Genomic DNA, 14,069 nt, shown 5'->3' on the forward strand with positions numbered 1-14,069 from the left:
AGGCCTTGCAATCCATCCACAGGTACACCTCTAATTGACTTAAATTATGTCAATTAGCCTATCAGAAGCTTCTAAAGCCATGACATACTTTTCCGGAATTTTCCAAGCTGTTTAAAGGCAGTCAATTTAGTGTATGTGAACTTCTGACCCACTGGAATTGTGATACAGTGAATTATAAGTGAAATAATACGACTAAACAATTGTTGTGAAAATTACTTGTGTCATGCACAAAGTAGATGTCCTAACAGACTTGCCAAAACCATAGTTCGTTAACAAGAAATTTGTGAAGTGGTTGAAAAACAAGTTTTAATGACTCCAACCTTAGTGTATGTAAACTTCCGACTTCAACTGTATATACTGAATGTACAAAACATTAGAAAGACCGTCCTAATATTGAGTTGCACTCCCTTTTGCCCTAAGAGCAGCTTCTATTTGTCAGGGCATTGACTCTACAAGATGTCGAAAGCGTTCCACAGGGATGCTGTCCCATGTTGGCTGGAAGACCATTCTTGATACACACAGGAAACTGTTGAGCATGAAAAACCCAGCAGCGTTGCAGTTCTTGACACACTCAAACCGGTGCACCTGGCACCTACTACCATACCCGGTTCAAAGGCACTTAAATCTTTTGCCTTGACAATTCAACCTCTGAATGGCACACATACGCAAAGTAGCAGCAGCATAACGGGGGGGAGGGGGGAATAGTCTGCTTAGCCATTTGATTAGATGTTCAGAAGTCTTATGGCTTGGAGGTAGAAGTTGTTTAGAAGCCTCTTGGACCTAGACTTGGTCGCTCCAGTACCGCTTGCCGTGTGGTAACAGAGAACAGTCTATGACTAGGGTGGCTGGAGTCTTTGACAATTTTTTGGGCCTTCCTTTGACACTGCCTGGTATAGAGGACCTGGATGACAGGAAGCTTGGCCCCGGTGAAGTACTGGGCCGTACGCACTAACCTCTGTATTGCCTTGCGGTCGGAGGCCGAGTAGTTGCCATACCAGGCAGTGATGCAACCCATCAGGATTCTCGATGGTGCAGCTGTAAAACCTTTTGAGGATCTGAGGACCCATGCCAAATCTTTTCAGTCTCCTGTGACATCAATAAGGGATCATGGCTTTCACTTGGTCAGTCAAAGTCATGGACAGAGCATGTGTTCCTAATGTTTTGTACACTCAGTGTAGGCTCGTCTTTGAGCAGTGTCCAGGAGGAAATCCGCCCAGTTGTGTATATGAGAGGTTCTGTGTCTGGCTTTCACCTGTGTTCCTGACACCGAGTACCACTTCTATAAAACATTGACAGACCTGCCTGGCTGGCTGGTACTCCCATCAGTCTCCCCTTGAGCAAACTCTGAGCTAGCTTCCCTTTACCTTCACCTCAGAGAAGCCAGCTAGTAAGACAGTGGCATTGCAATAGATCAATGACCAGTCCTTCTTTCATACACACAGGAACTGATAAGGGGTTAATACAACACTGACTTCAGTCTGGCAGGTTGGTGATGTGTTTTATTTGAATATACAGTATTGTACATGGTATTTTGAGAACAACAAGGGGAATGTTAGACACTAAGTCACAAACACAGACAAGCAGACACACACATTAAAACACACACACACACATGGCTCTACAGTTCTTCCAAGGAGCACATGTGGTCCTAAGCTGAAAAATGTAGGAGCACAATGACAAATATTAAAGAGGCAATCCGCAGTTGAAATGATAACGGCTTGTTTCTGTAAAAGGTTACGGGATGGGGCTGGATAAACTTAAATGATAGAGCTATGGATGCAAGGACTAACAATCCATGATATCAAAATGTTCATTTTTTGTTTTGAGGCAGTCTTTGTTTACATAAAGCTTATATTTTGTCTCATAAGCTCATGGGGCATTTATAAATTATACTCCTCAAGAATCAATGGGTTTACATTATTAATTTATAATAAAAAAAATGGAGTAAAAGCAGATTGCCCCTTTTAATGAGAAGAATTGCCAGCAATTACAAAATACAGGGTTTATCACCAGTAAAATAGATGTTTAAGATTGAGATATAGCCTACATTTATGGAATGGCGTTTCTTTATTCGCATGTAAAAAAAAACATCAAATAACACTGACTGGTCAAATAATCTTTTAATATGACATGTCAAATAATACAATTCTATTGTAGAATGCTGTGTGTGCTGAATTTGCACGTGCAAGCCAAGAGCCACCATTACGATCACAGTCAAGTGGTAGAATACTGCGTTGGTAATAAGGAATTATTTGTTTGACCGAATGGGAAAACGTCTGTGTGAGCATTTGAAATTAGATCAGGATCAAAAATGTTTGCAAATATCTCTGATACAGATGCTATCAGCAACTTCTGGGGTAACTAGCTAGTTTTAGCGGTGTACAATATCTTCAGTTTCTCGCATGGAATAGCCTTCATTTCTCAGAACAAGAATAGACTAACAAGTTTCTGAAGAAAGTTCTTTGTTTCTGGCCATTTTGAGCCTGTAATCGAACCCACAAATGCTGATGCTCCAGATACTCAACTTGTCTAAAGAAGGCCAGATTTATTGCTTCAGAACAAGTTCAGGTGTGCTAACATAATTGCAAAAGGGTTTTCTAATGATCAATTTGCCTTTAAAAATGATAAACTTGGATTAGCTAACACATCGTGCCATTGGAACACAGGAGTGATGGTAGCTGATAATAGGCCTCTGTATGCCTCTGTATTTCATCAGAAATCATCCATTTCCAGCTACAATAGTAATTTACAATGTATACTTTGTATTTCTTATCAAATTGATGTTATTTTAAAATGGACAAAAAAAAATGCTTTTCTTTTTTTCTATTTAACACGTTTTTCTTAACTTCTTAAAGCATTGTTGGTTAAGGGCTTGGAAGTAAGCATTTCACTGTAAGGTGTTGTATTTGGCGCATGTGACAAATAACATTTCATTTTTGAAGGCGAACTGCCAATTCCACTCTTGTGGCTAGCTTCACATAGGTGGGTCCAACCACCATTAATCAAATAAGAACTGTCTTATAAATTAGGAGTATTTTAGATGACACCACCTAGCTAGATAGTTAACTACAGCTACTGAAACGGATGTCATTTTGCTATGTTTTTGGCAAAGAACATTGTTTGCATCCATCAGCTAGCTAGCTATTTTATGTTCAGCGGTGATTGTGTAATCAATGTGTAATAACTACGTAAAACATTATGTGACGTGTAGTCATATTCAGGTCCTGATTGGTCAACAAGCCTATTTGACGTGTCAAATTGTGTTAGCGTTACGTGACACGTCAAATAGCGTTATTTGACTTGTATCATTTTTGACACGCAAAGACCCAAACACCGTTCCATATCCATTGGGTCTATATGAATCCTCATCTCCTAAAAAAGCTATTTTCCTTTCTTTCTGTGCCACCATGTTTGCATACTACCGAGGCTGCGGAGAAATCATAACAACAATTATTATTTGGGTGATTTGTTTTCTATGGTCATTGGAATTCCCAAATTAAAATTCCTGGTAGCACAGCAAAATATTTGGGAGCATATGCCCCCAAAATGGTAGCACTGTAGAGCCCTGACACACACACACACACACACACAGTTCCCAGAGTCAAAGACGCTTCAGATGGCCAACGGCAGCAGGATTGGCTTGTGTCAGGTTGTAGTTGAATCCTGTCCTCACTCTGATCGGCTGGAGGCCCGGGTCTGTGCCTTGATGCAACACTTCCTGGTTATCATCATTTCCTAGAAAACACAATACAGGGCCCTTAGCATGTAATAGATCTGGGTCTCACTGAAACAACAGAAGCGAGGTATTACATTACCAGTGTATATGGATTTTCTTATTTACTCGTCCATCTGAGTTTTATTCTGAATGACAAATACCCCCCCCATCACGAGTTCTCTCGGCGACAGCCTGGGGCTTGAGGAAATTGCTGGTCATTTGTTTGTTTCAATAGGTTACCATATTCGTAGGGAGTCAGGGACCGATGTGGGCTCGTGTGAGGTAAACATTTACAGAAAAAGTTGATCCAAAACAGACTATGTAAAACAAAACCTGGCCCAAAGAAAAATAGGGGATTGATTACTGAGACACCTATGGATGTCGTCGAGGGTATTTTTTATAAAATCTCTTTGTTTTGCCATAATCCTTATCCATTCCTCAAGGGGAGAGGAGCTGGGTTCAGAAAGCACAGTGCGGCTACAGACCATGACAAACAGCAGTACGTCTGTTTGACTGCATGATGTGAAATGGGCCCAACTGACCAAATGCACATTTAACTTGTCAAAGTGTACTGTATGCAGTTCAGACAGGTGAGGAGTAATCGTGGAGCAAGGCTAACTTTCCTTTTCATTACTTATCCATGGTGTTTCTGTTAGGTGTGTTTCTGGTAGACAGGGTTGGGTAGGTTACTTTCTAAATGTAATCTGTTAGTTACTAGTTACCTGTCCAAAATTGTAATCAGTAACAATTTTGGGATTACCCAAACTCAGTAACATAATCTGATTACTTTTCTCTTAAAATGCATAAGAAGAAGAAGACAAAAAAGGACCCATCAAATGCATTTGGAATGTCATCAGTGGTTGGTCTCTGACTGGTCAGACTCGCTCCAATGGAACAAACTTAAACTTGAGCCTTTTTTCAATATTGAATGGAATTGAGAAAACAGAAAGATGTCAATTTATTAATATCCTTTCTGATTTTAAAAGTAATATAATAATCTAGTAATCTAGTTTCAAAAGTATCTGATTACAAACACACACAAAATCTGCTAACATAAGTGATTAGTTTGTTTACATTTTTTAAAATTCAGATGACATAATCAGTTTCTCCCTAACCCTGCTACTTCTGAGGAGCTAGGAGGAAGTTCAAAAGGTGATAAACACCTGAATGTTTAGACTAGGCGTGGTTACAATGATGGAGAGCGATTATTTTGTTGCAACTCACCGCAAATTTTTCTCAAATCTACTGTATCTAACCTACTAACGAAGACACCATGTCTTCAGATGACAACACCTTACCCAACCAGTGTACTGCCACCACAATGCCGCCCCGATTCACCCGGCCCACATTTAGTTTTTATCGTTATCAAAAGCTATCTTCTTTAATCTCAAAAGATGATCTTGCTCCAGAAAAGGGCAGAAATCATAATCACAGGCGATTGTCCTGAGAACAAAAGGCCTTTTGGGAGAAGTCAATCCTAAAGGGAAGCAGCAGGACTGAGGACAATGAGGAGCCCAGGAGATTATTCTGAACCTTGCCTGGACCAAACCCAGCCGTTCCCCACCTGTTTCTGTTTCTATCACAGACGTCCCTAGACACCAGGAAGTAAGGAGCACTGAATCACAACTGTATCCATGGGAAATTCTGGTTTATAAATTATCGCTCTACTGCATGTCTGCTGATCGCTTTGTCTAATATTTGTCTTGTATAGCTACATCCATTGCTATAACTGTGAGATGGTCCACTTACAGTATGGGTCGTACAAGGCCCCTGGAGAATGCCCCCAGGATCCGCCCCGATTCGGATGCTGATTACATTTAGAAAGTAACATGATCACCGACAACAATGAGACAGCCTATAGGGAGGAGGTCAGAGACCTGGCAGTGTGGTGCCAGGACAACAACCTCTCCCTCAACGTGAGTAAGACAAAGGAGCTGATCCTGGACTACAGGAAAAGGAGGGCCAAACACACCCCCATTCACATTGACAGGACTGTATTGGAGTGGATCGAGAATTAAGTTCCTTGGTGTCCACAGCACCAACAAACTATCATGGTCCAAACACACCACGACAATCATGAAGAGGGCACCTTTTCCCCCTAAGGAGACTGAAAAGACTTGGCATGGTTCCCCAGATCCTCAAAAAGTTCTACAGCTGCACCATCGAGAGCATCCTGACGGATTGCATCACTGCCTGGTATGGCAACTGCTTGGCATCCGACTAAGGCGCTACAGAGAGTAGTGCGTACGGCCCAGTACATCATTGGGGCCAAGCTTCCTGCCATCCAGATCCTATATACTAAGTGGTGTCAGGGGAAGGCCCAAAAAAATTGTCAAAAACTCCAGTCACACAAGTCATAGACTATTCTCTCTACTGCCGCACGGCAAATGGTACCGGAGCTCAAAGTTTAGGTCCAAAAGGCTCCTTAACAGCTTCTACCCCCAAGCCATAAGACTGCTGAACAATTAATCAAATTGCCACCCAGACAATTTACATTGACCCCCCTTGTTGCTACTACTCATGGTTTATTATCTATGCATAGTCACTTTACTCCTATCTACATGTACAAATTACCCCGACTAACCTGTATCCCTGCACATTGACTCGGTACCATGTTACTTTTTACTATAGTTTATTTAGTAAATATTTTATACTTAACACTATTACTTGAACTACATTGTTGGTTAAGGGCTTGTAAGTAAGCACTTCACGATAAGGTCTACTACACCTGTTGTATTCGGCGCATGTGACAAATACAATTTGATGATGCAAGAAACATGCAGAACATTAAACAACTCCCTCTCACAGCCACACTGAGTGGAAACCGTTGAGATGTGGGGGAAATGGAGTAGACTGGTCTATGAGGATGGAGTGAAAAGTCTAAGAGGGGGGGGCACTTGATAAGAAGAAGATAGAGGGGAACACATGAGTGTCATTCCAGTTTCCAGAGGAGATTTATTGACTTTGTCCACCACAGAGGCCGGTTGCACCAGTTGGTCGCAACTCTAGGTCTGACGTAAAATGAGCTCTATGTCGGGCCCAAAAAATTGACCTGTTGCACCACCTGGGCATAAGCCTTTCTATGAGCTACACCTGGGCACAGTGGTGTAAAGTACTTAAGTAAAAATACTTTAAAGTACTAATTTTGGGGTTATCTGTCCTTACTTTTTATATTTTCGACTACTTTCACTTCACTTCCATTCCTTAAGAAAATATTGTACTTTTTACTCCATACATTTTCCTTGACACCCAAAAGTATTCGTTACATTTTGAATGCTTAGCAGGACAGGAAAAGAGTCCAATTCACGCACTTATCAACCGGACTCAATAAACACTCACATGCTTTGTCTGTAAATTATGTGTGCCTGTGGCTTTCTGTAAATTTAAAAAACAAGAAAATGGTGCCATCTGTTTTGCTTAATATTAGGAATTTGAAATTATTTATACTTTTGCTTTTGATACTTGAGCATATTTTAAACCAAATACTTTTACTCAAGTAGAACTTTACTGAGTGACTTTTACTTGAGACATTTTCTATTAAGTTATCTGTACTTTTACCCAAGTATGACAGTTGGATACTTTTTCCACCACTGCCTGGGTGTAGCTTAGGGTGTTCAATTGGGACCATCTTCTTTTAAGATATGCACTGAAAATAATAGTGATCTATACATTTCAAAACAATGTGAGTCGTGTTCAGATTTCAAAACATCCGGGGGCTTTTTGAGTTGCCTATGCACGAGCCAATAATACACTTGATTTATGCTACATAGCATGCTAAATCTGTCTGATCAGATATTAGCAAACAAATAGATGAGCTGCCACCTCCAATTATTTGCCCAGACAGATCAAACAACCAAATATACAAACAGAGATTCGGTGAAACAAAATCGCATTGATTATCAGACAAGTCAAGGGCTTTCAGTTAGGATGTAGGCTTACGCGAGTGAAAAGCAAAATAATCAACCTGCTATACTAGGCTAGCGTAGGCTACATAGCTAGCTAACATGATAGCAAAGTTCTGAATACACTGTTAGAAGAGCAAATAAACAAAAAATTCAAATCATGAACACTCACCTCAATGAGTTTCCATGACATCATTGTCACACGCCCCCTTATTTCAGTCCCCAGAATCTGACCTCTTGACCTTCCAAGACTATCATACAGCACGCTGCTATGCCCTCCCTGAGACAAATACACACCAAAGATAAGCAAACAATAAATACAGACAAAACTAGTCTGGCGGTCCCCACATGCCTGGTAAATGTTCTTCTCGAAACAGCCCTCTGTGTTTCAGGCCTCAATTTTTCTATCTAGACTGTCAAACAATGGTTGGGTTGTACCAAAGCAGAAGTGACTGCTGGGGGGGGTGACGAGGAGGAAATGGTTCACTCCAGCAGTGAGATAAACTTCATGTGCATTTAATGTTCCGTTTCACTGCCTCTCTCTCTGTGCTGCTCGGCCCGTTATTACAATCACAGTCCGAGTCATAACTGAGGCAGCTCAAATGCATTTTTACGGCGTTTTAAAGTAACTGTACAATGAAAATCTCACTTTTGAAAGTTCACATTCTGTTAATTCATCCCCAAATAATATTATTGACTGTGGCCAAAGCACTTAAAAAACCCCACTTCAAACTTGTAACTAAAAATGTTTTTATTGCCATTTACTCATCAAAGATGATGTCATCCTCCTGAGAAGGATGAGCTGGCCAATCAGCAGTCTATTCACAAGAATATTTGTAATGACCAGTATACGCCCACACCCTTCCAACACAGAAAAGCAGCTTTTTAACATACGTAAATAATATTTTTTTTAAAGAAAACTATTGCCCTCATATTATAATGAATTATAGATCATATTTCATAGAAATCTAGAAACACTAGATAGTTCTTTCAACACGACCACACTCATAAACAGGCCCAGAGATGAGTCAAGATAGTTATGGAGGATTTGCTTATGACAGACTTTTTCCCCCTTCCAAAAAGAAGCGAAACAAGACAAAATGGGTCACTAGTAGTGAGGCACTAGAGAGAATAACAACTCGGAAGGAGGATGACAGATCCTTTCTTCTCCTCTACAGGGCATTGTGGGAAGCAGAGAAGACATATTAGGAGGAAAGTGGAATTCAAGAAAAATGAGATGGTGTGTGTGCGCGCGGGTGTGTGTCATAGGGAGATGAGCGATAGAAAGCGCTCTGCAGGCCGGAGTCCATATCAGCGATAGGGGATGGGGAACAGAACAGGAGCTCTGCATCTGTCTGTCAGAGGGGGCTCCTGTATCCACCTCTCCACCTTTCATTTATGGCCCCTCAGACGGAGACAGTCGGGATCAGGGAAGGAGATAAAGGGGAATCTTGAAATGAACACCTTGGTAAAAGCTGCCGCTGTATAAAGTAACACAGGGCGGGGGGGCCTCCTGCTGGAGCTGAGCCAAGTCCATCTCCGCCCCAGCAGCCTCCGCCAAGCTCTCTGCTGGCCAGTCTCTGGTAACAACATGGGGCCTATAGGAGTCTAGGGCTATACTGTAGCAGGGTGTTATCCCTAGGCACACACACACACACACACACACACACACACACACACGAGGGGGACTAACAACACTCCCACCACCATCCTCCAAGCCTCTCTGGTTCTCTGCTGGACTGAGCACTTCGTCTGTTTGAAGTCTTACATAATAGTAAATAGCCCCTTCTCCCTCTCTCAGTTTCACAGGCCCGGGCCCAAGACAAACCTCACCAATAATCAAATCAAACTGCTAAATTACAGAGGGGCTATTACCACTCGGCACGCAGTTCAACTTCTCAGCACAGAGATTCAGCCAGTCATGGGAGCTTGACCCTTGCGGAGCTCCAGAACTGCAGCAAGAGAGCAGCTAAAGGGTTCCAGATCCACAGTCTCTGATTGCTAATAATGAGTCAGTGTGCTTGGAGCTTGTATCCCAGGCAGCTAGAGACTCTTCTGGGCCGTGCGGTTGTGTTTTTCCCCCCTCCCCGGTACTCCCCTACCCCACTCCTCCCACCCTCTACCCCTTAGGCCCGCTGGAAACATTGAGTCAGCCAAGCCATGGCCCCTTTTGTTTCATGTTTATCTATGTGCCTCTAATGGGAGGCGTTGGACCACGCTGGGTTACAGAAGAACATTGCAGCTCCGCTATGCTGCTGCCGTCTGTCTGGGCTACTAATAAGAACACCTGGGTTCAAGTACTATTCAGAAATCTTTTAAACATGTTGATTGTTTGCACTAGCCTGCCAGAGTGCCAGGTGGGTGAGGTTTTACTTTAACTACTTTTCTATTGGTTCCATCGAGACAGGCAAGTTCAATCAAGCGCAGATAAAGAATTTAAAAGGATTTCAAATAGTATTTGAACCCAGGTCTGCTGCTAATAAACTCCTCGCTCCTCCTCAGCCCGAATTAAATAGGCCATCTTTAGAAAACATCTCTCCCTTCCGATGTCATGTTGAATCGGTTGTTGTGTTGTGGCTCATGGAGCAGCAGGGAGAAGAACAAAAGGGCCCATAACATAACGTGGCCTGCGCTGATGCTCTCTCTGTGTGCCAGGCTAACATAACGCTTAGGGTATATAGTCATTAGTCACTGTGAAACTGAACAGGGCTGGCTCGTATGATTCAAATTAGAGCTCATCGAATGGGAGCCAAAATGAAACTAGGATGATTCATAAACACTCCATTTCCCCTGTGAGTTTGGTTGTGTGCGAGTGTATGTGTTTTTGGTTTTACTATCCTTGTGGGGACCAGAAGTCCTCACAAGGATAGTAAAACAAGGAAAAGTAGGGACATTTCACCAGCCCCATAAGGAAAGGGTTAAGGTTAGGTTAAAGAAAATAAGATTTCGAAATGGAATCAATTGTTTGGTCCCCACAAGGACAATAAAATAAATGTGAGTGTGAGTGTGAGTGTGAGTGTGTGTGTGTGTGTGTGTGTGTGTGTTTGGTAACCACCAAACACTGTGCCTAAATATGGAGAGAAAAAAAAAGTGGTTATGTAATTTCATTCAATTTATGTGCAAGTCAGTTAAGAACAAATTCTTATTTACCATGACGGCCTAGCCCGGCCAATGCTGGGCCAATTGTGCGCCGCCCTATGGTACTCCCAATTACAGCCGGATGTGATACAGCCTGGATTCGAACCAGGGATTGTAGTGACGCCTCTTGCACTGACATGCAGTGCCTTAGACCTCTGCGCCACTCGGGATCCCATATACACTGACTACACCATACATTAGGAACACCTTCCTAATATTGAGTTGCACCCCCTCAGAACAGCCTCAATTCATCAGGGCATGGACTGTACAAGGTGTCAAAAGCGTTCCACAGGGATGTTGGCCTATGATGACTCCAATGCAACCCACAGTTGTCAAGTTGGCTGGATGTCCGTCCTTTGGGTGATGGACCATTCATGATACACACGGGAAACTGTTGAGCGCAAAAAACCCAGCTGCGTTGCAGTTCTTGAAAACAAACCGGTGCGCCTGGCACTTACTAACATACCCCATTCAAAGGCGGATAAATCTTTTTAATTGCCCATTAACCCTCTGAATGGCACACATACGCAATCCATGTCTCAATTGTCTCAATGCTTAAAAATCCTTCTTTAACCGGTCTCCTCCCCTTCATCTACAGTGAATTAAGTGGATTTAACAAGTGACATCAATTACACCTCATTGCTTTCACCTTGATTCAACAGGTCAGTCTATGCCATGGAAAGAACAGGTGTTCTTAATGTTTTGTATACTTAGTGTATAACCAAAGCATTGAAACCATCACCAATATGCTTTTTGTTTAACAGTTGACTGAGTTTGTGCAAACGACACCCACTTCAGAACTCACACATGCTTGTACTCAATGACAACATCTCATTCTGTTTTGCCCAAGGATGACAGATGACTAGATACTTATACCATTGTCATGTTCATTAGGCACCAAACAAGATTTTTTTTAAAGTACTGAAACATGGTGGGACGACCTGGATTTTTCTAATAAGAAATGCTCATTTTTGTTTTTAAAATTTTACTTGGGTGTGAGGTAATGAACACTACCCCATGCTCATTTCCCCACATAACCTCTCTTGTGAAAGCACCACGATGTTATGTCCAGGTTCTGAGTCATATTTAACGGAGTAGGTGGTACATTTATTTGTCTTTTACGGCTGTGGTTATTAGTGTGTTAGTACATGTGATGCACTTGGCTGCCAGGGGAACACGCAGTCCTGGGAGGGTTGCAGCTGTGATAGAGGGTGACTCATTTTGGGGAGTGGGGTTCCAACTTCCAACACACACACATATATATATAAACACACACAAGTACATACGTATCTGAGGTGTTTGTCTGGGCACAGATAGATATTGACAAAATGTCTGAACACCTGCGTATGGCATAAACCACTGCTCCAGGAATGACTGAGAAGTGAACCGAAGCCATAGAGCCCAATGTGTTTAAATTCTGCTTTCTGTGTTTATAATAAAATGTTACACACACGTCTCTCCCTCTACCACACACACTTATGTCCCCATGACTATGTGGAGGGAATACTGAGCAGCAGCTGGAGAAGCTTCTGAGTCTAAACTGGAGAGCAAGCTAGCTACTGATGTGTAGTGATGAAAACCACCCATTCACACATCAGAGTAACACTAAATGAACAGCATGTGAGAGGTCACACACCCAGGCTATAAAAATACTCGTACTGTAAACAGAAGTGGTCATCAACACACTGGACGTACGGACAAAAGCAGCCTACAACACCGTATTGTGTGGGAGTCAGTACGTGAAACAGTATTCCCACTACAATCTTTGTTTCCCTCTCAACCCTAGGCTATAGTTATAACTATCCCTCCCCTTACTCCAACTGCAGTCTTCAATATCCCCTTTCTCTCTCCAGGTTTTGACCCCGTTTCTCCTCAGTGCTCGTTTTTATGACCCCTCTATTCATGTGAGTGGAGTCTTAACTACCCTGGCCCTCTCTTTCTCAGTCTCTCGCTTTCTCTCTCTGGCACAGGAGATTAAAGTCCACCAGATTCCTTGCGCTGCTAGGGGGTCCGAAAATATTCTCTCTTTTTCATTTCCCCTCCCTCACCTTATTTTCTCTCCCAAGATAGTCTCTCGATATGCAGCAGCAGCAACCTTGGGACTATTCAAACCCTCTAGAAATTTGGGGAGAAATATTATCTTTTGAAGTGTAAGAAGGAGAGGGGAACAACTACAGAGGGCTTAGATAGAGAAGACATGGGGGAGCGCCCAATAAAATGAGTATAGAAATGTAACAGAACGAACGAGACGAGAGCTGAGACAGAGAGAGCAGAACAGAGATTGAGAGAGAAGGAAATAAATAAAAAAAAGGGGAGAGAGAAGGGGGGGGGCATTTCTTTATAAGACGAGGGAGAGGAGAACAAAGAGGTCTTTGTGTGGAGTGCTGAGAGAGTGAAGTGGAGCCAGGGCTTAGGGAGTGTTTAACAGTGTACACTGACTGCATTCCAGCAATGTGATTACGAGCCACTTTTAATTTATTCTCCTCCAGGAAACAGACTTAACTCTTCCCTGCCCTTCCCTAGACTTCTAGTCTTATTACATTTTCTGTTACTCTTTTCTGTTTCACTCTACTTTCTCCATAACTTTTCCCCCTTCCTCTCCAAAATTTGTCAGTTCTGCTAATATGCTCAAGACGACATTTTGTCGGACAAATACTACACCGTGTATCTAACTCCACAGCACTAACGCGTTGCATTAGAATTCATGAGGGTTCAATTGCTAAATAGCAATGTCATGTGCAGTTTAATAGTATTGACGTTCGAGTGGAATGGAGCACAGTGAGAAGGACTCATATGTGATTGGAATAAAGCAGAGGAGAGGACAAGTTGCCATTGGCCAATAAAGTATGAACACAGACCAAGTCTCTATACCAGGGACCATCAACTAGATTTAGACATGGGCCGATATTTTCTTGAGCGGATGGCTTTGGAGCTCTTGGGGTTTGGAGGAGCGCCAGTTGGGGAACCCTGCTCTATACATCCCACTCTATATATTTCTAGCGCACACACACACACAGTCCGGATATAAGATTTAAAAGGCATGTATACAAATCCCTTCTTATTACTCATAATCCCATGGAGAGGACACACTGGCAACAGACTTCCTGACAGATATGTACTGCAGAACTGAAAGCAGGCAGGCGAGGGCCATTCATCAAAGCAAACACACTGCTTATGGGACAGGGGGAACACAGGTGCTCGTCTGGCCCCTTGTGTGTGTGTGTGTGTGTGTGTGTGTGTGTGTGTGTGTGTGTGTGTGTGTGTGTGTGTGCATATACAGTATGAATGTGTGAAGAGGCGCTACTAGGCCTTAA

General features: G+C 42.5%; 1 protein-coding gene across 4 annotated transcripts in view; it reads right to left on the minus strand.

Moving 5' to 3' along the window:
• Positions 1-1,479: 1,479 nt before the first annotated feature.
• rad51b (RAD51 paralog B) overlaps positions 1,480-14,069 on the minus strand; it is a 52,303-nt gene continuing 39,713 nt past the window's right edge. For all 4 annotated transcript variants that reach the window (XM_035793874.2, XM_035793877.2, XM_035793876.2 and 1 more), the window contains one exon: positions 1,480-3,735. In XM_035793874.2, the coding sequence (XP_035649767.1) occupies positions 3,670-3,735 (66 nt within the window). In that variant the 3' untranslated portion in view covers positions 1,480-3,669. The remainder of the gene's footprint in view (positions 3,736-14,069) is intronic.

The sequence above is a fragment of the Oncorhynchus keta genome, chromosome 19, assembly GCF_023373465.1.
Source record: "Oncorhynchus keta strain PuntledgeMale-10-30-2019 chromosome 19, Oket_V2, whole genome shotgun sequence".
In the NCBI taxonomy this organism is placed as follows: Eukaryota; Metazoa; Chordata; class Actinopteri; order Salmoniformes; family Salmonidae; genus Oncorhynchus; species Oncorhynchus keta.